This window comes from Ostrinia nubilalis, chromosome 18 (assembly GCF_963855985.1).
Source record: "Ostrinia nubilalis chromosome 18, ilOstNubi1.1, whole genome shotgun sequence".
NCBI lineage: Eukaryota > Metazoa > Arthropoda > Insecta > Lepidoptera > Crambidae > Ostrinia > Ostrinia nubilalis.
Genome location: NC_087105.1, coordinates 2,965,386 through 2,989,281, shown reverse-complemented (window position 1 = coordinate 2,989,281; position 23,896 = coordinate 2,965,386). Strand labels below are relative to the sequence as shown.

The 23,896-nt window shown below is 37.6% G+C and overlaps 1 protein-coding gene across 1 annotated transcript; it reads right to left on the bottom strand.

Moving 5' to 3' along the window:
- Positions 1 to 854: 854 nt before the first annotated feature.
- On the bottom strand, positions 855 to 14,101 carry LOC135080360 (uncharacterized). The gene is made up of 16 exons (XM_063975008.1): positions 13,747 to 14,101; positions 13,079 to 13,311; positions 12,459 to 12,628; positions 12,154 to 12,238; positions 11,271 to 11,473; positions 9,728 to 9,812; positions 9,436 to 9,490; positions 7,550 to 7,666; positions 6,827 to 7,114; positions 6,237 to 6,449; positions 3,367 to 3,559; positions 2,982 to 3,057; positions 2,352 to 2,554; positions 1,556 to 1,640; positions 1,366 to 1,420; positions 855 to 1,099 (listed from the first exon to the last, which is right to left on the bottom strand). Exons 1-16 carry the CDS (start codon positions 14,040 to 14,042, stop codon positions 856 to 858), a joined length of 2,601 nt encoding a protein of 866 aa, XP_063831078.1. The 5' UTR covers positions 14,043 to 14,101; the 3' UTR covers position 855.
- Between the last annotated feature and the right edge of the window lie 9,795 nt (positions 14,102 to 23,896).

The window sequence follows — 23,896 nt, the reverse complement described above, 5'->3', positions numbered from 1 at the left end:
TTATTTTAGCTGAAATGAAATATGTTCGAACAGAATAACAACAAATAAAGATACCATTAACGATCCAATAAACAGTGGCAGACAATTAATCCATAAACAAAAGGAAACGATGCCCAAAAAACTGGATTACAATCAACTATTGTCCATCGAAAATAACCTTTATCCTCTCTTGATAGGGTTCGGAACGGAATGCGTGACAAATCATAAAACTTATGCCATAACCATGACTATCTTTAGTCCGTTATAATATGACCCATCGAATTCAGAATTGGAACCCTTCTGTTAACCTTTAACATTCCGCTGCAAGGGGGGAGGCAGATCTACACAATTTGGTTGGTTATACCAAAATAAATGGCATCTAATCACGTGATCCGACAATTTGTCGTGACGCCTAAACGATTATTCGGATCATTAGTCATATTACCACCTTTGATAACATCATTTATGCTCTCATTATGAAATTTATGATGTCGGGTTGCGTAGCAAATGGAAAAACCGTTACGCGAATAACATGCACTCTAATTTTTACTTCTGTGGGTAGGAAATTAATGTTTTGTTGGATAAAAGTAGATATTCTTTGAAGTCACGGAACGATTGTTGCATCAAATGTAAAAAATGCTACGTTGTAAACACAATATTTTTTAACTGCATCAAGTAACGCAGCCACGACTTACCAGGCCTTAACACTTAAAAATGCATGAAACAACCAACTTTACTTCATTGCTTTTAATTCTAATTTCAAGGGCCTGTTGATTTTAATTATGATCATTAACTTTTGAAACTATAATGCATTAAAGGAAATCACATTGTTTTATACCAAACAGTAAACAAAATTTTGTAATAAAAAGCATAAATTCATTCATAACGCACTATAATAAACAACAAAAGATTAAAAACTAGTACAAACACGTCGAACATAGTATTCTCCTGGTGATTATTTTGAATGATTTCAACTTTCATCTTCTGGTATTTCGGCGTTCTTGGTTTTAGGAGAGACAATAAGCCGTCCATGGTTTCCCGACATGTGGGTAGAATCAATTTTGGGGGTAGAGCGAACCCATCTTCCCCGTTATCACGAAGTTCCATGGTTACAACGTAACTGTGTATAAAATTATCAGTAAAATTAATTGTCATTCGGATAATGGTAATAATAATTATAATTTATAGATTTTCCTTGTATTAGATTCCGAAATAATAATGATTTTGTTTAACATGCTTGTCCAATTAAGGGTTAACACGTTTAGCAAAGTCGAACGCGGCATAAACATCTCATTGAACTACTTAATTTAATCATAAATAATTTTATTTTGGGTACCACATAAAATATTAATTAATAGTTAAAATATTAAGACAAGTTGTACTTACGGAACTTTAAAAGTTCTTTTAACCCAACAACCGCTAACACCGGATGTTCTATACCCTGAAATAAAATACATAATGAATTCTAATGCTTCCTAAATTAACCATAATTTTCATGAGTAATGAAATATCGACTTTTTGTCAGCTCAAGAAAGATTCCATTTTATTAAATGTGACATAATCTTCAAACATTTACCTACAGTATCATACGCAGTACCAACTGAGTATTGAGTACCATATCTTCGCGAAATTGTCCAAGCTGCAGAAACTCCCATTTTTTTCTGCAACAAAATTATGTAAAATGGTACCAAATTTTTACCCGACTGGGCCAGAAAGAGGGTTATTTTAATGGCAGTACCTAATCCGGTACCATAATAATGACAGCTCTAGGATTACAAGAGTTATTCGTGCTTGGGTTATTGTACTCAGTAAAAGCAGGCCTGTTCATCTCCGCGAGTTTCCATCGAAAACAAAACACGCACGATGGCCCACCTACAGTATACTATTCGACAAGGCCTTACATACGAGCGAACATTGACTGACGCACGCGTATTCTTGTGTATGATGGAAGAAAATAAAGAAAATGGTGTACTAAATACTGTGCAGTATTTAACTGCCTAAATAATAATAAAAACACAGAATGTACTTTTTTAAGTTGCCTCAATACACTGAGAGGTAAATAAGTAGTTAATATTATTCATGATAATTCATGCTAAATCATGTATTTCCTCCGCCATTTTCCGCAGTTTGACACCTCACGTTACATCATTTTACCGAAGTCAGCCCTATAGCTTCGGCGCAGTGCCGATCACTGATGTTTGTCAACAAAATGGTGCTTGACTCTTGAGACAGGCTAAATTACACCATATTGTTAATGACATTGAGCATACACTTTTTTAAATACCTTCGCAAAGTAAAACTTCTGTACGTAGTACTTATTATTATTCTGTGGTAAAAGTTCCAAACTATCTAAAACATTTAGACATACTCACTACTTCATCATAGTTGTCTTGATGCTTTATGGAGTGAGCGTAAGGTATGATCATGAACTGTCCATACGAATGGAAGCCCAGGTAGTATTCTAGGTCTTGGCTGTGCGATTCAACGAACTGTCCCATAGCTTGACTCTCTTTTTCGGAGAATGCTGACGGTCCACAGTAAATGTCCGAATATTTGTGGTTGCTTACTCCAATAGCTGTAAAGTGTAAATTCAGAGATTTTTACTAAAGGCTTAAATCAGTCAGTGCCCGATGTGAAGGGTTTTTTTGACGTTAAACGTCAGCGAGACTTCAAATGCTTTATCATGTCATAATTATGTCAATGTCATGTGTTTTACTGTTTAATTAAATATGCATAGGTACCTACTTAGATATACAGTGTGGAAACGATAAGTGATATCACTCGGTTATTTATAAACTATACAAGATATCGAAAACTGGTTATTGATCCTGAAAGTGCTTCACGAGCTCTATCAAATGGTATCAACGATAGGTTACAGAATAAACTGGATCTATCCAAAAATTCAAGATTCAATTCACAATTCATTCATTCTTGTTTTCAGCTTCTTTCGTTTGACTCCGAGTATAAATAAATAACATAAGATGATGTAAACAACAACATACATCCAAAAGCATACGCAAAATTCCTGTTTATATCCACACCGTATCCCCGTTCACGATTTTTCCTCCAGAGCCGGTCCTGTGGGAAAAACATTTCACTTTGGAATTATCGTCATCATCATTTCAGCCATAGGACGTCCACTGCTGAACATAGATCTCCCCCAATGATTTCCATGTTGACCGGTTGGTAGCGGTCTGCATCTTCCTGCTACCATTATTGGGATTCAACATTACAAACAAAACATGGATTTTACTAGGAACTAAAATAATTTCAGGCACTGTCTACTTTTTCTGTGTAGCTTGTCACTCAAGAATTCCTACCTAATGCTTATTATGATTGATTTTTATCATGTTCTTTTACTTCTATTTATTATCCACAATCTCAAACCTCCGTATGACTATATTCGTATCCATCAGGGTTCAGTACTGGGACGAAATACCACTCATACGTCATTGCTATGTCCAGCAACTCTTTATTCTTTTTACTTGGGGCATAAAGAATTTCATACATCATGTAAGTGACAAATGCTGGGGATATCCACTCTCTAGCATGTATCCCTCCTTCTACAATTACTTTGGATCTGTAAAAAGATTGAGACACCATTAAATTATCTTTATTTTTATCATTATCATCATCTTCATTTTCAACATCATCATAACACGGGACTATTCCTACTGTTGCAACTCCTTCTGCCGCACAATTTATAAACGCAGTAAGTACCACTTACTGCATTTATGATTGTTTTGAATATTCTGAATCCTGACATCGCGATCTATAAGAATCAAAGACCCGTTTTTTTCTATCTATCTTAGAACGGAAGATACATGTTATCATAAACGCAGTAAAGAGCAGATTGTAGGTTTCTTCACATACTATGTTAGCAGTAAGAGCACATAATAACTTAATATTACGTGAATACTCGCGCTTACTTCATTTGCTACACAGTAATAGTGCAGTATGTGCCATTTACATCATTCTTATTATGTTTCTACAATTGTTAAGTTCACCTTGCACATAGTATATGTGCAGTAATTCCACTTAAACACACACTGATATTATGTTTCCATAGGAAAAACAGATGACTTGTACTTAATATTAATGCAGTAATTACAATTATACTGCGTACATACTAAGGATTGTCAGAGTGCTGCCTAGGTGTTAACATGTTATGAACGCAGTGGCTGACTCTTACGTTATTGGAAGAAGTTGAAAACCTGTCCAAATGACTAATCTAGCCGAAGACCCAAGAGCTAGATTGACCCGACACTATACCGAAGATATCCCGGACGTGTCTGTACGAGATTAGAATGGCTCTCAAATGCTGAAAAACAACAAGGCACCGGGCGATGATGGAATCACGGCTGAGCTTCTGAAATCAGGCGGAACGCCGGTACTAAAGGCTCTTTAGAAGCTATTCGATTCCGTCATCCTCGAGGGAAAATCGCCTACGGCATGGCACAGAAGTGTGGTGATACTCTTCTTCAAAAAAGGCAACAAATGAAGCCTTGTTGAAGAATTTATTTTATACCCATCTCACTTCTGATTCTGTTTTTGAGAGTTATCATGAATGGTTTCACGCGACATCTAGCCTCCCGAACAAATCGGTTTCCGATAAGGCTTTAGTATGATAGACCACATACTTATCTATGGCAGAAAACTGAGGAGAATAATCAGCAACTTTGTCTGGCATTTGTGGTCTATGAGAAAGACTTCTCTCTTCAAGCTACAGTCTCTCCAACGGTGCCAAATTTACTATAGATATTTATAATCGTTGAAGGGCTTGTACGAATAGGCCACAATGTCAGTCCGTCTCCGGGATCAGGACTTCTGTTGCAGCGAGGGGTCAGACAGGGAGATGTCATATTTCTAAAACTGTTCACTACCACTCTGGAAGATGTTTTCAAGCTTCTGGACTGGAGCGGATTGGGCATAAATATCATCAGCGAGTACATCACCCATCTTTGATTCGAGGACGATATCGTAGTCATGGCTGAGAACGTGGAGGATCTAAGCTCAATCCTCGATTGCCTCAATAGAGCCTCTCAACAAATGGGTATTTAATGGACAAGACAAAAATCATGTCAAATGCCGTGCTGTACCCACTCCTCTGAAGGTTGGAGACACTATAAGTTGTCTGATGGCCGCTGGGGCAAGAAAGTTCTTGAGTGGCGACCATGAGCTGGAAGACGCAGCTTGGGCAAGCCTCACACTAGGTGGACCGATGATCTGGTGAAGGTCGCGTCAGGTGCCTGTATGCGAGCGGCACAGGACCGGTCTTTGTGGAAATCCTTGGGGGAGGCCGTTGTCCAGCAGTGGACGTCTTTCGGCTGAAACGAACGACCGAGTCTTTATTTTATTAGATTGGTATACTTATTTAAGATCTAAAAGTGGGTGCCATATCTTAATTTTTGATTGAATAACAAGCGATCTCAGCAATTATTTTGTAATACTTGTTTCATTTACCCCTTGGTCATTTGGGAAAGTTCAACATGAAAGCGTTATTGGCTTATGATAAGCGCAGTATAATTGTATTATTACTGCGCATTTAAAGTTTTGATAAATTATTTTGATTCACACTCCCACTCATAAATGCAGTAAGTTGTAAAGATACGGCGCATATATTACGTTGTAAGAACTAAAATTTAAATCCATCATTTAACACATGTACCGTAAGTAACGAAAACTACTGATAAACGCAGTAAGGAACAATCATACTGCATTCATGGGTAGTAAGTATCGAACGAAAACTTAGTTAATCCATAACATAAACAGTTTTTTAATAATTTTAAATACAAAATATTAATTAAAATACAAAAACCTCATATCAAAATAAACTTTGAGTTTAGCTCTATAAGCCCATATATTTTTTTTTACAAATATTTGCGTAACTAATTGTACACACCCCAAAATAAAATTTCAACTTTGATCGCGTTTTTCTCGAAACTGTTCACGTGTTACTTACTGCGTTTATAAATTGTGCGGCAGCCTTGTAGCCAGGATCTACAGCTTGACCGCCAATAAAAACCCAACCAGTGAGGGTCAAGTTTGTTTCGGGGAAAAGTTAAACTGTCATCTCACAACTGTTTTACCTACTTAACTTCTAAAAACCTTTTTTTTGTCTCCCTTAATAGAAGATTAGGTCCATGGTTTTAAACAGTTCGATTTTTCAAGTTACTAATAATTTAAGATCTTTGGTATCCACCACACTAATTGGACTAATAAAATATCATCTACATGATAAACAGCAGAGGAAGTACCTCCTTTTAGATCCTCTAAGAATAATCCTTACGGCGTAAATATTCCTGTTCTCATAGGTTTTGCCAATTGAAAACATCTTCACTTCGGTTGGGTTCTGCTTGCTGAGATCTTTAAGCCAGCTGTATATGTCCCTAAGCCTGAAGAAGCTTCGCCAGTCAAAGGACTCCATGTTCCTCCGAATGTATGATTTTACAGTTTGTTTGTCAAATGCTCTGGAATTTCAGATTTATCAACTTACTCATTTACTAAGAGCCTGCAAAGCATCTTAACAATAGCCTTGATGTGATCCCTACTGAAGACATTGTCAAACAAAGTACGAACTGTAGGGTAACTGTGCTTGAAGATACGCTACCATCATAAGAATTTCAGAACAAGATCTGAGCTAAATAATTTTAGCTTTGCTAATCTGAACTAGTAACCCTGTATCTCGTTATATCAACACAATTCACCTAGAATTGTGTTGATGCGCGCGCTATCCAAAATGGAATGTCTATTTAGAGTGTCTCTTAAATTAGATTTCAGAAGTAGTTTTTGAATCTTATAAAGAGTGTATTGTACTTGAGAATAATGACATAGTAAGTAGCCTTACCTTTGCAGATCCGGTATTATAGTAGTCAAATAAACAGCATGCTTGTTGGCATCAGCTATGAAATCCTTCTGATATTCTGGAGACACAATAAACTCAATCGGCCTATATAGGGTACTAGGTGGCCTCCAAAAGTTAACATTATACAAAGAACTAATATTATTGAAGAATTCCAAGTCCTCTTCATTCACTGGCATACCTCGGTATAAAGTGTAATTAGAATACTTCTTACAAATAACGTTTGAATAAAAGTATAGAAGTAGAATGAATATTTTTATATGCATTTTTGAATTAATGTTGAATTTTATTAATCATGTTAAAATTCAGCCTCAGAGATTTCACATTTTTACTTAAATCGTATTATGACATGGTGCGTCAATGTCATATAATACAATTTTATTCCTTTAAAGCAATGATATTAAGATTTATAAAGTTTTTCAATCAATATCTATTAGTTTACAGAGATGTTATTATTTTTATCTTCAGCTGTTTCTTCTGCATGATGTTGTGAGTAACACCAAACACTCAAATCGGACGCTGGTGCCGTTATTGGGCTATTATCTCCTTATAGCTGAAGTTTCCTAACTTGCATTTGCAATAACACAAAATATTAACATTACCACAATTTACTTCATCATCATAAAACCCACACAAATTATCAAATTCCATCCAACATCCAAACTGGACGCAGAACTGTACAGGTTAGCTCGGACGCGGCGAGGTCTAGCTGTCATTATTTCAACGAGACCGGTCAGGGTTTCCTTGCAGGTTGGGGCGATCTGATCTGGAGGGAGGGCGTAGCCGTAGCTCCCGTTGTCTCGCAAAAGGAATGTGAAGACGTACCTGTGGAAACAGATGAAGAACACATCATCAGGGAATTTAAAGTTCTGGCGCTTAACTGAGTGCTTGAGGTATGGGAGCGACGTCAAACGTCATAATATCAATGTCACCCCCCCCCCCCCCCCCCGTGCCTCTTGACAGTTCATATCGTACTATAAATAAATAAATATCCTTGGACATTTTACACTGCGCTTCTAGTCCCAAACTAAGCAAAGCTTGTACTATGGGTACTAGACAACGGATATAAACATACTTAAATACTTTTTTTTTGTAAATACATACTTATTATACATAGAAAACACCCAGTCCAATACAAACAAATATGTTCATGCACACAAATGTTTGTACTGTGCGGGAATCGAACCCGCTACCTCCGGAATAGTAGTCCGTTTCGAACCACTACACCAAACGGCCGATAAAGTCAGTTAAACAAAGCGTTTGACCGAATAATCGTATGTTATGAACTGTCAAATGATAACGATTGCTTTACACAATTCCACCTCTGATGCACTGATTCAGTTATGCACTAGACTAGTTTCTACAGTAGGAGGACGACGATCCTCTGTAATTTACCAGAGGCAAAAGGGAGGCTTTTGCCACAACTCTCCACGGAGACCAGACTAATTGAAGAGGCCTGATATAACACATCATCAAGGCATTTTAGTTTTCACAGCGGGAAGACGATCCTTTCTAATTTACCAGAGGTAAAAGGGAAGATTTGGCCACAATTCCCTACGCTGACCAAACAGGTTGGGGGAGGCCTGATGTTCAAATATTTCTCCTTTGGTAGCTTTTTATGATATCCGCGAGAACGAGGAGTCCTATTACGATCAGCTGGAACCAAACGACTAAAATATTAAAGAAAAGTATCTTTTCTTGAGCATGTTTTTCGAGGGCACAGAATTCTACAAGTTTCTAGGATCCATTACGCCCTTAAACTTAGGCCTTTACTTAATGTATAATTCTGAATGTTTAATTAATAGAGCTTTATTTTAACACTCACGTCTATACTTATCATTCTTAGAAATTATAACATTAATAAATAAAACCTGTTTTCTCAAGGATAACCGTCTCATCTTTACACCGTCTGGAACTTCTAAAGAGCTTCCAGCAAGTAAAGTTTCAGCTCTAACTATGAATAACCTAACACCCGCATCAGAGTTACACACAGCTTCAATTTCCTGAGATTTATTTAAAAGATAGTTGAATTAAGGCAGGTGCAGACTAGATTTTATCAAACGGTAAGTACGCGAGAGACTTGGTATAGAATTTAATGCAGGATGAGAATTTAGTACCGATTTCTCGCTTTGTTCGTAGCGAGGGAAATATCTAATTACGAGTATGATGTACAGATAAAAATAAAAAAGAATGTGTTTTTGTAAGAGAAATCAGTGGACAGTCCAACGACGAGGTTCGAAACGGGTGTCGAGCTATTTGTTGCTGTCCAACAACAATGTAAAGGCATCCTAACAACTAAGTTCATAAGATTTTGCTGAGTTTCTATAGATTAACTTTAAGTAGGAAGCTTACATTCGGATCGAAGCTTATCCTAACCACGCCTTAATTGGAATAACTTGAAAACCACTTGCGTAGGAATTATTAACTTTCCAAGTTAAACATTGTAAGATTTCCTCAACGAACTAAGCATTTATTCAGGTAGGTATGATTTAAAAGGCGAGGTAAGTCTACTCAGATTTTGCTAAATTGCATATAAATCTACCTTCTGCATTTTATGGCACTTTCTAAAATAAAAAAAACAATTAGGTACTAACTTTACTCGATGTGTCTTCTTCACCCAGCTTGCACTGTTTCCAGAAATCCGAAAACCTGTAAAAATTACTTTATTGTACTTATGTAAGATGTAGGTATTTCTTAATAAATTCATCATTATCATCATAATCTCAGCTATAGGACGTCCACTGCTGAACATAAACATATTTTCTAATTGTTTTATGTTTATTTTTTTGTCCACTTGTCAAACAATGTACTATGCTTCATTATATCTAAAAGCATTGTAGACTATCCAAGGATACATGAAAGATTATTGAAAATCATTTTTCTTACCAAGAGTATCGTAGAATGTACCCACGCTGTATTTCTTCTTGTACAACCTGTACATTTTCACTATTGCTTGTTTCCCGTAATTTTCCTGAAAACAAAAACCTATTTGAATTTTAAATGTTGTATGAATATTCGGCGTTCATATTGATCCCGTTGAAAGCTTAAACCGTAACTGAGGGGCACACAGCAGGCTTCCACCAAAATAAAACTATTAGCTCGTTGACCATTACGATTTGCGAAACTCCATGCGTTCCACGGGCAGCGGCGATCAGTAGCCTTAGTCACGTAACAAAACTTCAACGACAACAAATCGCTGAGTTGCGATCCTATCGAGTAATCGTTTTATCGAAATGACCCTTGTGAATACGGATTTAGAACTGTTTTTCAATAGGACAACTTCTGAAAGTCAACAAGATTTTGACTGTGTCAAAATACCTACCTGAATTAGGCCACAGATCAAAGTGAATGCAGCCCGCATCATGTATGGTATGAATCTATCGTCCTATCGTCGGTCCATCTTGTGGGTGGACGTCCTACGGTGCGCTTTCCGGTAAGTGACCATCGGCCGTCAGTCCTGCGTACTATGTGCCCTGCCCATTGCCACTTAAGCTTGCTAATCCATCGGGCTATGTCAGCGGGTTTAGTTCGTTGACGGGTCTCCTCATTTCTGATTCGATCTCGTAAAGAAACACCGAGCAATAATCCTCTCCATAGCATGCTTTGTACAACTTTGAGCTTATTTATAAGGCCTATAGTAAGAGGCTACGTTTCCCAACCATAACGTAGCTATAGTACTGAGCTCACTGTTCCTACGTGACTTTATCTGAACCTAGTTTCAATTTGATCACTGGCTGTCTCCTTATTTGATTTTTTTCAGCTTAGAATTTCAATTTGTTTACGTGGTATCGTAGACGGCCTATAGTTTATTATGAAATGTAACAATAACCAGTGGTAACCATACCAATAACTTTTAAGTCTTAAATATTGTATTATTAAAGATTTATAAATATGTTAGGTAAGTATCGAAGGAATTTTTCCTAAAATATTTGATGGTTATCTTCGGAAAAGCCCTTCTTCTAAGTGGATTAATTAAATATTTTGATAACGATAATTATTTTTGTAATATTGACACAGATTAGCATGATAGAAGGGATAATGCGTTACGTGAGTCCATGGGCTGGGTATTTCCTACGCATTATTTTTTTACGTTTAACAAAACTAGTAATTAATTTTCGACTACCCAGCCCTACCTAAATATTCACACTAATCATAATTTCCACCATAAGATAGTTGGATAGTAGAATAATTGTTGTGTCCGATTTTTTTTTATTTCTCACCTCTACAAACCTAATTATCTTCCATACCAAAATAACTATTTTTTATTTTCTTATGCATAACAAGACAGGTCATCATCATCATCATCTCAGACATAGGACGTCCACTGCTGAACATAGGCCTCCCCCAACAAGACAGGTATTTGACCACAATCGAACCTGGTGTTAAGTGGGGTGCAGTCTAAGATGGTACATTATCTTGAAACTCTCACCATTTCGGAGTAATCCTCGACATGGTTCACCCTATCGGCGTATGGTATGACCAGCTTCTGACCATAGCCATGGAAGGCGAAGTAGAACTTCAGATGGTCTTGTTTCTGATTCACAAACTGTGACAGCGCCTTGCTCTCTGGCTCCGAGAACGGTGTTGGACCGCAGTACTGCTCGTCTTTTGGATCCGGGCTGGCAGCATGTTCTGAAAGATAATGATAATGTGAAAATGCGACGAAGGAAACAGTTACTTACTGAGATTCGCACTAGTCAGTAACTTAGACTCTTGCTTGGTAGCCTTTAAAAAATAACACTCCATCAAATGCTGTGACCTCTAAACTGTACTACGTGCTATTTAAAACATCTAGTATTTTTTAGTTTTGTTACACAACAAGGAATGAGGGCACTCGTTTTAGAGCTTACCAGTTAGCGCCACTGTAGAGTAAGGTCCTGTCACTTGCTAGTAGCGAAGACAGTGGCACCAACTGGTGAGCGCTAAATTGGTAGGAGGACTATCGCATTTGCACTCATCAAGATGGCGCTACTGTAGAGTAAGGTCCTGTCAATCGCCAGGGGTGCCACTAACTGTTAAGTATAAAAACGATAGCCCTCAAGATTCGGCCAAACCAACGCGATCACACGCGATCAGCCGGCGTGCAGCGATGGCGATTAATTGAATTATGTCTGGTCGCCATCGCTGCACGCCGGCTGATCGCGTGTGATCGCGTTGGTATGGCCAAACCTTCATTCAATTGAGTATAGTGATGCGCCTAGAAATCGTAAGCGATATCATTCCCAAAATAACTCATTTACTCTGATAAAAACTTAAATTATTTTAAGACAAACACTGAGAATGAAGTCATTCATATTTTTAATAGTACTTACTTCCAAAACTATAGTCGAAATTCCTGTTCAAATCAACGCCTACACCGCCTCCAAGGCTCCTTCTATTTTTTCGCCACAGACGATCCTGTTAGATCAAAACAGTTCAACTAAACAAATTATGACCCTGTATTGATGATCTTTTAAATGGGGAGTAGGTAGAAGATAAAAAAAGTTTCTATTACTATAAAACATGGAACATGGAACATGGAAAGCATTGGGGGAGGCCTATGTTCAGCAGTGGACGTCTTATGGCTGAGATGATGATGATGATGATGATGATTACTTTAGAGACATGCATTTCTTACCACTTTCTGGCTATAATCATACCCATCTGGGTTGACAACTGGTATCAGAAACCACTGGTATCTCTCAGCTAAATGATGGATTCTTGCATTTTTCGTAGCATTGCAGTATATGAGCTCACGAGCCAAATAAGTCACAAACTCTGTTGAAACCCATTCATTGCCGTGGACACCTAGAACATTTTGGTTAATATTTAATGGTTACTTGTGTTATACCCAGTAGTAGCTGACCCAATGAAATCAAACCTAACCAATGTTTCTTTCATACTAATCAAGAAATTTTAAAGAGTAAGATTGCTCCAGCATTTTTGTTTATTGTAGCCTTCCCAATCCATCTCGCTTCTTCATGTCGCGTCGACAACAAACCTACACAGTGTCAGCCCAAAACTCCGCCAGAAGAGTGACGTTGTCAGTAGCCTTCATTAAATCTTCCTGCGTGCAGTTGTTTGGGCACGCAGGGCACGACATCATGTGTGCCATCCAAGAATCCCCACCTGACTGAATCTTGCTAACTTGAGGAGTGTAGGCCGAAGCGCATATTTGCCTCTGGCCAATAAGAGAGCTCCTGCAGTGGAGACAAAATGATCTGATGATGACTTTAGTCAAGAACATGATTTCTTTACCTCCTTCAATGATAACTTTCTCTCTCGCTGTACGCCCCTTCTTTATTCCAACCGCGAATATCTCTCTTCCTTCAGCAGACTTCCCAATGGTGTACAGTTCGACGATATTAGGGAATTTCAAAGCCAGATCTGACAGCCACTGGTAGATGTCCTCTAAGGTGTGGTAGAATTCCCAGGAGTACGTTTCAACTCTAAGCCTGAGGTAGCGTCTGATCGTTTGATTGTCGAATGCCCTGTAGAAAAATAAATACTCAATGATCATACAAGCACTGCATTACAAGATATAGGGTAACTCAAGAAAAATGTGTCGAGAATGGTCTATGGAGATAACAAACTATTCGGAATAAAGACCACTTAAAATGTGGCCCAGCTGCTCCTTGTCAGAAATCAACTAAATAATGTTTTTGATACAATCATCAATCATCTTAGTAAGCAATAATATATCGGTTCAGCACAGTATAATTTACAGTGGACCGTAGTTCTAGCTGCACATTACCTGACATGCAGTCTCGTTCTATCGCAAAGAACTACCATTTGATGAGAGCGAAAGAAAAAACGGAAATGGGTAGCTGACACTGTGGCCCATTGTATAAAGAAGACTTTGTGTTCTAACATTTTGTACACACAGCATTTCTAGTACTAGTTCATAGATTAAAGTTTTCACTTACTTTTGAACATCAGGCGCTAGAACTTCAGCGTGCATTTTGAAGTGCCTAGCTCTTTCCATGAACAAATCCTTATCAGCAGGATTCACTATAAACTGGACATCATGGTACAACTTGAAGGGTCTCTTCCAGAACACCATGTCTATGTACTTCTGTTTCTCCAGATTTTGCAGGAATTTCAAATGATCCACCTCTATGGGTACGACCCCAAACAGTGTGAAGTTGTCATACCTCTTGCTTTGACAAATCCTGAAATTGGTGACAAAAATAACTATGAGTGCTACCAGTTTTGCTTTCATTGTTTTGTAATTTGGATCAACCACAGCAATTTCATAGTGATGACAGAAAGACAGCTTGACGGTTCATGTCATTCAAATTACTTGTGATTTTATTCTAAACTTTATTCTCTACTCAATAGAAAGAAGGTAGAAAGTAGAAACACTGTTAGACTATTTCTATAGATCTGCCTCTCCAATTTACCGCAAATAACATAAAGCATATTATTAGCTTTCCGATTGACCCGAACTTAAGTATTAGAAATCCTTAAAACTCCCTCTAATTTATTAAGGAAGACCGCTAAATTATTATCTACCAAGAGGCTCTACTACAAATTATTAAAGCAAATGATCTATGATGATGACTTGCGGCCAATCTGCTAGCCAAAAAATCCAAGATCTAGATAAATCAGCCCAAAATTAGCGTTGCACTCACAACTGCTGAACATAATTTAATTACCCAGCAGATTAAACGAGGCAAATCCTCGAAATGGACAAAGAAACTACGACAAACTCGGACTCATTAAAAGTTGGCATTAATGAAAATAACGGAAGAAACGCAACTGTCTACAGGAGTAAGTTTTTGAATAATATGCGAAGTTGCTCCGGCTGCTTTAATCTGCTTTATTAATTTTAGTTTTTACTGGGTGAGACGGATTTATTTGCTTGCCAGCTGGCGAAAAATTTCAGGTTAAAGACCTTTCAGTGAGTCCCATAAATTTTACTTTTTTGCTGTGGTATGGATTTTACCTACCTACCGACTTCACAAACCAACGTTATGATCGACCATAAGCGTCTGACATGACCCTTCTATTTAACCACTAGAATGCCTAAATTATAAATGGTGAAGGCATAATTTTGCGAGTTTAAAATTAAAAAGAAAGCTTCCACTGTGAACAAACTAGACCCAAAACATTGACCATGACTTACTTGTGGTGCCACCATTATTGTGGTACTTACTATTATTCTTTATTATAACGAACAACTCCCCTATAGCTTAGTTGTTATAGTTGCCTAGCTGGCGACCTTATTGGTAGACACAAACTAAGGTGCGACTTAAACCTTAGTTTGTCTCTACCAATAAGGTCGCCAGCAGATTTAAGTTTTTATTTGCCCTGAATCTAACGCCAGCTTCTTGAGGCCTGTTCCAAAAGTCAATATCATATCAAAAGTAGCTTTAAGTAACCAATAAAATAACTGTGTGCTTACCATGAGTTTACGTTAGGTGTGCTCGCTAGCGACTGTGTAAAAAAAATGACATTAATTGTATGACATATGGTGCAGCGCCCCTAGCGGCTACTTTCAAGAAACAAAATCTTCATAGAGATTTTTGACGTACTCGCTAGCGAGCACACCTAACGTAAACTCATGGTAGGTACACTGAAGACGTTCTTACTCAAGCTCTTAGTAATAAACCCACAAGCGCAGCCAAAATAATTCACTAACAACGTTACCTGATACAAGTCGTAACCGTAAAGTGCGTTACGTACATCATAAACCTACCCCTCTTCATTGATTGTATTACTTTAATAATATTAATTTATTATTATCGTATACAAAAAGCCCAATTCACGATAAGTGCCGGGGCGTGTATCCCAATTGCGCCGATTTATTGCGATGCCATAAATTCCGTGCCCTTTTCTGGACCATTAAATATCATGAAAAGTGGCTAATAAGCCGAAATAATTCCGAAATCGTCATGTTTGTTTCTGATTTGGAGGTTTTGGGAAACAATGTTGAACACGTAGGGCAATTTATCTACCTACATCCTAAGCTTAATTCATTCTAGTCTAAGTTTTTTTTTTATTTATTTTTTTATCCACAACGAGGAAGCTCTTGGCCTGTATCTCACTTGATGGTAAGTGACGATCAAGCCGAAGGTGGAAGCGAGCTTCACCCGGAATCCTCAACCACGGAGGAACTGACTATCTTACCTCTAACTGCCGGAACACAACAATGCTGTTAACATTGTTGTTATGGCGACAGACTTAGGTAAGATGGTGGTAGCTAGCCAGGCGGACTTAGAACAAGCCCTACCACCAACATAACCGAACAGAAAATTCTGCCCCCACTGGAAATCGAACCCGGGTCCTCTACGTCTGAAGCAGGTGGTCTTACCACGAGACCACAGAGGCGGTTAAAGGTTAAGTGCTATGGGAAAGGATGCATACCGATACTTTTCAGATAATTTATTTCAGTTTAGAAAAGATGTTGACGAGCTTCCCAACAGGTCTTATTACCTATTTACTCAACTAACTAGCCTTATGTTCCAATTAATTTGGCATTAAAGTATAAATAAATAAATATAATAACAGCTTGACTTACTGACTAGGGAATTGATTTATTATTGACTTACCTAAAACATAGACAGATATAGAGATACCTACTAAGTATTGAGCTAACTACAAATAGGTAGGTACTCTTAGTTTTCTTGTTTCATATAAGACAAATTATATTTTTTCTTAAAAATATTTGTCGTTTCTAAAATAACAGTAAGCGTTCCAATTTTTCCATCAATGTGTAAAAATAACCTGTCGCATGCTAATCCTATGTGTGTTTGTATTACAAGTTACATAGCATCACAAACTTCCCAATACTGCCCATTGATAATCCTTCTGCTTGAAATGTGGTTTATCGAAAAAACAGTCTTATACTAAAGAACATATCCGGACTTATTACAACATGCACCATCAAAATACAATACCATGATAACTAACAAAACGACATCGCCCGGACAATATTGGTCATCGCACCCCTAATAGTGGGGAGTGGGGACAATTTACGGACCCCATAAATCAGTGGGACGGCCGCCATGCACTTACATACTTTATGTGATAGCATACGATTCATAACCTTTTTTTTTACAGATATTGTGGAGTTATAGGATTATTTTTGGCACTTTTGTTTTAATTATTACTCTTCATTTCATTTTCTATAATATTTGTTTGTTATTTATAGTTATTTATAATCATCATCATCATTTTCAGCCATAGGACGTCCACTGCTGAACATAGGCCTCACCCAATGCTTTCCATGTTGATCGATTGGTAGCGGTATTAGCGATTTCTAATCACCGGTCTAATGCGTGTTGTATAAGAAATGTAACACAAAAGAAATATCTTTCTAAATAAATGAGAAATAAAAATTTTCTCCCTTTTGTCATCGCTGTAACAGCCGTTGATCACAACCCTGGTCTCATACTTTAAGGCACAAAATACAAGAGCTACAAAATTGTACACAACAAATCTTTCTATGGGAGTGCATCATAGCATAACCAGACCGAGAGACTCAATTCCAGCAAGGATGGATCTCCTACTAAGTATTTCGTATTTCAATCGCGCGTGTTTTGTGTCCAATTCATCCCGTCATCATCATCATCATCATCATCATCAGAAGTTGTAATATTGTGTGCTTTGCAACAAAATTCTATGATAATAAGCTAAAGTAATATAAATAGCTTACTCTTTTACTAATCACGATCAGTATCGCGATTAAGGCCCCCATTTTAACGTCAAAGTTGTGTAATAAAGACAAAATGATCTGCTTAAATTAAAAGAACGCCAAGTTGTGATGGCTACCAAAGTTTTCCTATTAGCTGAGGGGTTGGCACTTTTTTATTCGACTCGGTAATCTTCAAGACCCAATGACAGCTGCTTAAAAGGATCTCAAGTTTTGAGAAAATAAAGACAGTGTTCGGGAAATGGTGCACGATAATTTAGCATCGAATTTGCGACTTTATCCACATTTAAATGTTGTGGTTGTGGTCTCTTTCGGTTTTTGCCTACAAAAAAAAGCTACTTACTAAAAGTAGCTGATGACTGTGTTAAAGACGCACAAAGCTGCACTGAATATAAAATTGTTAAAAGAAGATAATTTTCGATTTTAAAGAAATAAATTACCACAAAAAATATTTTTAGTGTTTAAAAAATTTTTTTTTTTTTCAATTGCAATTAGGTAGCCAGATTTAGATTTGGGGGAGGTCTGTGTTCAGCGTTCAGATTCTTACGCCCGTATTCACAAACGATGCTTGCTTAAGTGAAGCAGCAAATCGTAGGCACAGCATTGAGTAGAGCTCTGCGATTGGTTCGTGTATCACCCTATGCGTCCACGCGCACTGTGAGTCCTCATAGTAATGTTTGTGAATACGGGCGTAAGATTCAGATTTGGGGCATGCCTGTGTTGTGTCTAGCAGTGGATGTCCTGTGGCTGAAATGATGATGATGAGATTAATTTGTTTCAGTTAGTTACTCATTTCCCTTTTACAAAATTAATGTATGTTATATTATCATTGTGATGATAAAAGATAAGGAAGTCACTTCGATAATTAGATAGCCGAAATAAATTAGCGTTGTTTGGATATTAATCGGCAACATTTGAGGCACATTAATAATCATAATACTACAAAGGCGTGTGCGAGTAATCAAGTGAGACGCACATATTTCATAGAAATTAAGGCTGTGGGCAGACGTGGAAGTATCGGACAAACTTAACTAAAATATTGAAAACTTGCTTTTTATTGACAACGAGAAAGCTTTTGGCTTACAACTTACCTGACGGAAAGTGGTGATTAGGCTGAAGGTTGGTAGCGAGCTTCTTCCGGAATTATCAACCACAGAGGAACTAGCTATCTTACCTCCAACTGTTATGTATGAATATAACAAGCATGATAACATTATTGTTATGGCGACAGACTTAGGTAAGATAGTGGTAGCTAGCCAGGCGGACTTAGACCAAGCCCTACCACCAACTATACCGAACAGAAAAGCATTATTTTAAGTAATGATGACACACACACATCACACATTGTTTTGTCGGCCGTTTGGTGTAGTGGTTCAGAACGGACTACTATGCCGAGAGGTCCCGGGTTCGATTCCCGGCCGGGCAGAAATTGAAATGATAAATTTTAATTTCTGTGACGGGTCTGGGTGTGACTATGTATAATATTTATGTATTTAAAAAAAAAAGTATATAAGTAGTATATCCGTTAAGCTAGCACCCATAACACTAGCATTAAGTTGCTTACTTTGGGGCTAGCTGGCGCTGTGTGAAATTGTCCAAAGATTTATTTATTTATTGTCCTAAAGAAGTGGTACGATTTAATTACACTGGATCATGTAGTCTTTATAATAATGACCAAAACAAATGACATGAAATGAAATAAATGACAAAAGTATGAATTTATTTACTAATATAATAGTTGCTATCGGCAAGACCTGGAGCGTGATCAAACGCGAAGCTCAAGACCGAACGCGATGGAGGACTGAGTTGTGACCATTGATCTAGGGGACATAGGACCCTAAGTCAAATCAAGTAAGCTTTCGAAAAGAGAGCGTATCTTCACCTTAAAGGCCGGCAACGCACCTGTAACGCCCCTGGGACTGCGGGTGTCTATGGGCAACGGTAATCACTTACCATCAGGTGATCCGTCTGCTCGTTTGCCATCTGTCACATAAAAAAAAGTCATAATAGTCCCTAGGCTAGTTACTAGTTAGTAGGTAACTTCGTGTACGGGAGGCCTAATCAAATGAAACAGACATATTTCATAGGCATGTAGAGATCTGATGAATAAGGGCCGTGTGTCATGTCGGACGCGCCCTCTACAAAGGGACAGGGCTGGTGTGTTACTGCATTAGTAATTTTCATTTGGGACTTTGAACGGAATAGGTAAGTAGGTAATGGCATATAATATAATCTCGTTGTTTAGTTGGAGCTTATGTTAGATCCATGTTAGGTGTTTTGATTTGAATGTGGTAAATTTTTAATTGTGTTTACATAGTGGACTGATGACCTTTCTAAGCCAAAGCTTTTAATCAGTGCTTAGGCCCTTTCCAGGGCGCTTATACACGTCCCAAATAGCTTGTCATACCACCACTTCGGGACAACATATAGGCTGGTGCTGAGAAGAAGTGGCGGAAGAAACTTAGTCACCTTTGTGAGCTTGTATTTCAACCGGCCATACTGTAAACCATTGGGGGAGGCCTATGTTCAGTGAACGCCTTATTACTGAATTATGATGATGATGATTTAGTTTTACGATACAAAAAGCCCAAGAACGACTAACGAATTAAATAATGTAAATGCACATTCAAAATCAAAATCAAAAATATTTATTCAGTTTAGACCACAAGTGGCACTTATGACCGTCAAAATGTATTAAAAAATAAAAAATAAAAGGTAGCCCTTTTGGGACACATGTCTCCTTATCTTTTGGGCCCTACCACCATTACCATTATGGTGACAAGGTGCGGTAACATAAAAATATGCAAAAATATTATAAACTCATTTTATGGAGTGATTCAAAACATATCAAAGCGGTAACAAACCATAATATCCAAATTCGCTCGGTCATTGTAGTTTTACAAAACTGTCACTTTGACGTAAGGGCGTCTAGTTTTTATCAGCATTAATTAATATCCCTATTTTGTAAAACGGGAGCGTAACATTGTGAGTTATTATGGTAATTGAAGTAGTAGCTAAGTAGGTTCAGATATAGATTTGTTAATGTATAAGTCGGCCGTTTGGTGTAGTGGTTCAGAACGGACTACTATGCCGAGAGGTCCCGGGTTCGATTCCCGGCCGGGCAGAAATTGAAATGATTAATTTTAATTTCTGTGATGGGTCTGGGTGTTTTCTATGTATAATATGTATGTATTTACAAAAAAAAAGTATTTAAGTATGTTTATATCCGTTGTCTAGTACCCATAGTACAAGCTTTGCTTAGTTTGGGGCTAGCGGCGCAGTGTAAAATGTCCAAGGATATTTATTTATTTATTTATAATGGTAAATTAATCCTAAAATAGATGTTACAGAAAAGAAAAGTCCTCGAGCAGTGACCACGAAGCGGAAAATTTATATAAGCTACTTAAGTACTCTTGTTAGTATGTTAACTCGTAGTTATTAATAGATAAAAACACGTCTATAATAAAGGTTAATAAATTATTATTATTTGAGTCTCCGATCCAAAGTGACCACAACAAATACCATACAAACCCATACAACTCTTCTACGTTCAACAGGAGACAAACTCAACAACTTCAAAGTTAAAAATTAATTGCCCTTTGAAGGCAAAAGCGGGGTAACTCCAAAATCTCCGAGTTTATTTCTTTGATAACAAATTAGCCAAAACACCGAAAATTCGAGAAGTTTCGAAACATACCTTTATTAAAACAAAAGAGGCGTCGTTATTTTGTGAAAATTTGTACAACAAACTCGGGGACGCAATTAATTGGCACTTTACTGTGGCAGTTAACATTTTACACATAAAGCGACTGACGACCTACTTATTTATTACCTAATATAATAATAAGCAAGGTTCTGGAGTGGAGGCCATGTACCGGAAAACGCAGCGTGGGACGTCCACCCACAAGGTGGACCGAAGACCTCCTGGATGCAGGCCGCTACCAACCGGGCGATATGAAATCATTGGGGGAGGCTTATGATCAGCAGTGGACGTTCTTTGGCTGAAATGATGATAATATTTAAAGTTACAACTAAGGCAGAAAGTTCTCAAGTATTATATAATCATGAACCGTAAAGCGTAGTGTAGACAGGCCTTTTCACTAGGTGGACCGAAGATCTGGTGAAGGTTGCGGAAGCACCCTGTACCCATGAGGGCAGCGAAAGCCGATCGTTGTGAAAATCTATGGGGGAGACCATTGTTCAGCAGTGGACAGCATTAGACTGAAACGAATGAATGCCATACAACTCAATTCTCATACAAGCGAACTCAATAGGATTCTCTACCAGGGAAGTAAAGACATTTTCTTTAGAAAAATCGTGGGTACTCTTAATAATAACTAATAAAAGTATCTTTCTTTCTTTCTCAAATCGGTAGTTCCTATGAAAACGGCACACACCAATCTATGCTTTAATTCAAATGACCTAAAGCCCAGACTGCATAAATTAGTTACCATCCTGACAGCCGTTCCTACTCAAAATTAATTACTATCACTGACAACATAATATGAGACAAGATTTAGCCTAATCTGACAAACTGATATCAGGTATTAGGGGCCGTAGATAGAGAAGGCTATATTTCACGTATAGGATAAAAGGGACAAAAGATTTGAGGTAAGATCTTCAGTTGGTTCTAATTGAAAGAATTGCACAATAGGGCAGTTTCAGCTGGTTCAATTTTGAAAGTTCTTTCACCAGTTTAAAGCTATGACATTATGATATGTACTGAGTAACAACCATAGACCCAAATTGACGCAGGCAAAGACGCAGACTAAAGCTAATAAATTCTTCAGTTTCTCTAACTCAGTGGTTCTTAACCGGTGGTCCGCGGACCACTGGTGGTCCCTGGAGGCATTCCAAGTGGTCCACGAAGACATCGTAATAAACAAGTGACGTGACGTGATGAGTCGAGCCAACGCAACGCCGTCAAGTAAAAAAAATAAGTGGTCCCTGACGAGACAGAAATTTGGTAAAATAGTCCCTCGTGACTTAAAGGTTATGAACCACTGCTCTAACTCATCTGGGATCCCTAAGTTGGAACCTAACCTACTTTGCAACTAGGTAGAGAGCCTAATTTACTAGCCACTAGAGTTCACTAGATTTATTACTACGTTTTTTGTAAAGGCTAAGGACTCTTTCAAATAAAATTTTTTGAGTACTAAGGATGTTATTCCGAAGGAAAACTGCATTGAAATAAAATTACTATCACAATGTAGTCTTGTAAACGCACAACTAACATCCTGTGCCCTGAGCACAAATGACTCTCGTGATCGTATAGTAATCGTATTCCGTAAACAATCGTAGAAGCACTGTTTTGTTTTTCATACGGTTACCATACCACGAACGAACGATGCCTACTTGTTCATGCTCAGGACACTGCTGCACTGCTTAAAACGACTAATCTGATAGAGCTAAGTCATTAACATTATAGTTTGATGAGACTAGTTAATTTGATGAGAGGCCATCCATAATGCCACCATTAATTGCATTCTAAGCGCAAGGAGCACGAAAACAGTTCATTATCAAAGGAAAACCAGTTCAAAAAGGCAATTATTGCCTACGAATAAAGTCCTTTTATACTACAGAGCGCAATCACAACGTTTTGACACAGCAAAAACGTCAAAACAAAAGTGGTCTTTACACGAAACGATTTAGAAGTCAGATTTGGTTGTACCAAATCGGCATATTTCTCTTTTAGACACTGGGCTGGGTAATGACAGTAATAAATCATACGGATCGTTAGCCACGTCCCGGCGGTGTTGGGTTCGATTCCCGACCGAAATGGCATCATCTGTCAATAGACGTAGTAACTTGACATGACTTGCTAATGGAGTTGCCATGTTGGATTGTTGCGGAACAATCGTATGAATCACGTGTGGACATTTTTATATCGATATAGTTTTGGTATCGGATGCCGATGTTAATCTGATTATGTATCGAATATGACTGACATTTCATTGGTGTCTATAAAATATTCATTTTTGTAGAAGTTGTTATGGTAGGTGTGAAATCCTAACTTTATTACTCGTAGAACAGATTATCGGAATTTTGATTATAAAATTATGCATCCTGAATACTTACTGAAGTTAACTATAAGAGTTTAAAAGGTTGACAAAAGTGTAAGTTATCTTTATTTCCAAATATAATATTATTATACTAATACAAAAATAATAAAATCTGAAAGCCACAGCTGAAAAACATGTCAGTGAAAACAAGGTTTGTGACAGCTTAGTTTTTTGTGCTAAAGACGCATTTACACCCAACGATTTTTTTGATTGAAATCCTATAAACGTTGAAGCAATTTTTTTCCGGTTAATTTAATAAACATTTTTTTTACCTCAATAATTAGCGTAGATTATCCTACAATCAACAGCACATTAGAGCACTTTTGTTACTAAGTAGCTCTTATTTTATTGTTATAG

Bases quoted from the DNA above. Each gene is read 5' to 3' on its own strand.
- LOC135080360 (XM_063975008.1), bottom strand. From the start codon at position 14,042: ATGAAAGCAAAACTGGTAGCACTCATAGTTATTTTTGTCACCAATTTC. The intron at 2,555-2,981 runs GTATGTTGTTGT...TACACTTTACAG, and splicing joins TTTTGCGTATGCTTTTGGAT to CTATTGGAGTAAGCAACCAC. The intron at 1,421-1,555 runs GTAAATGTTTGA...ATTTTATTTCAG, and splicing joins TACTGCGTATGATACTGTAG to GGTATAGAACATCCGGTGTT.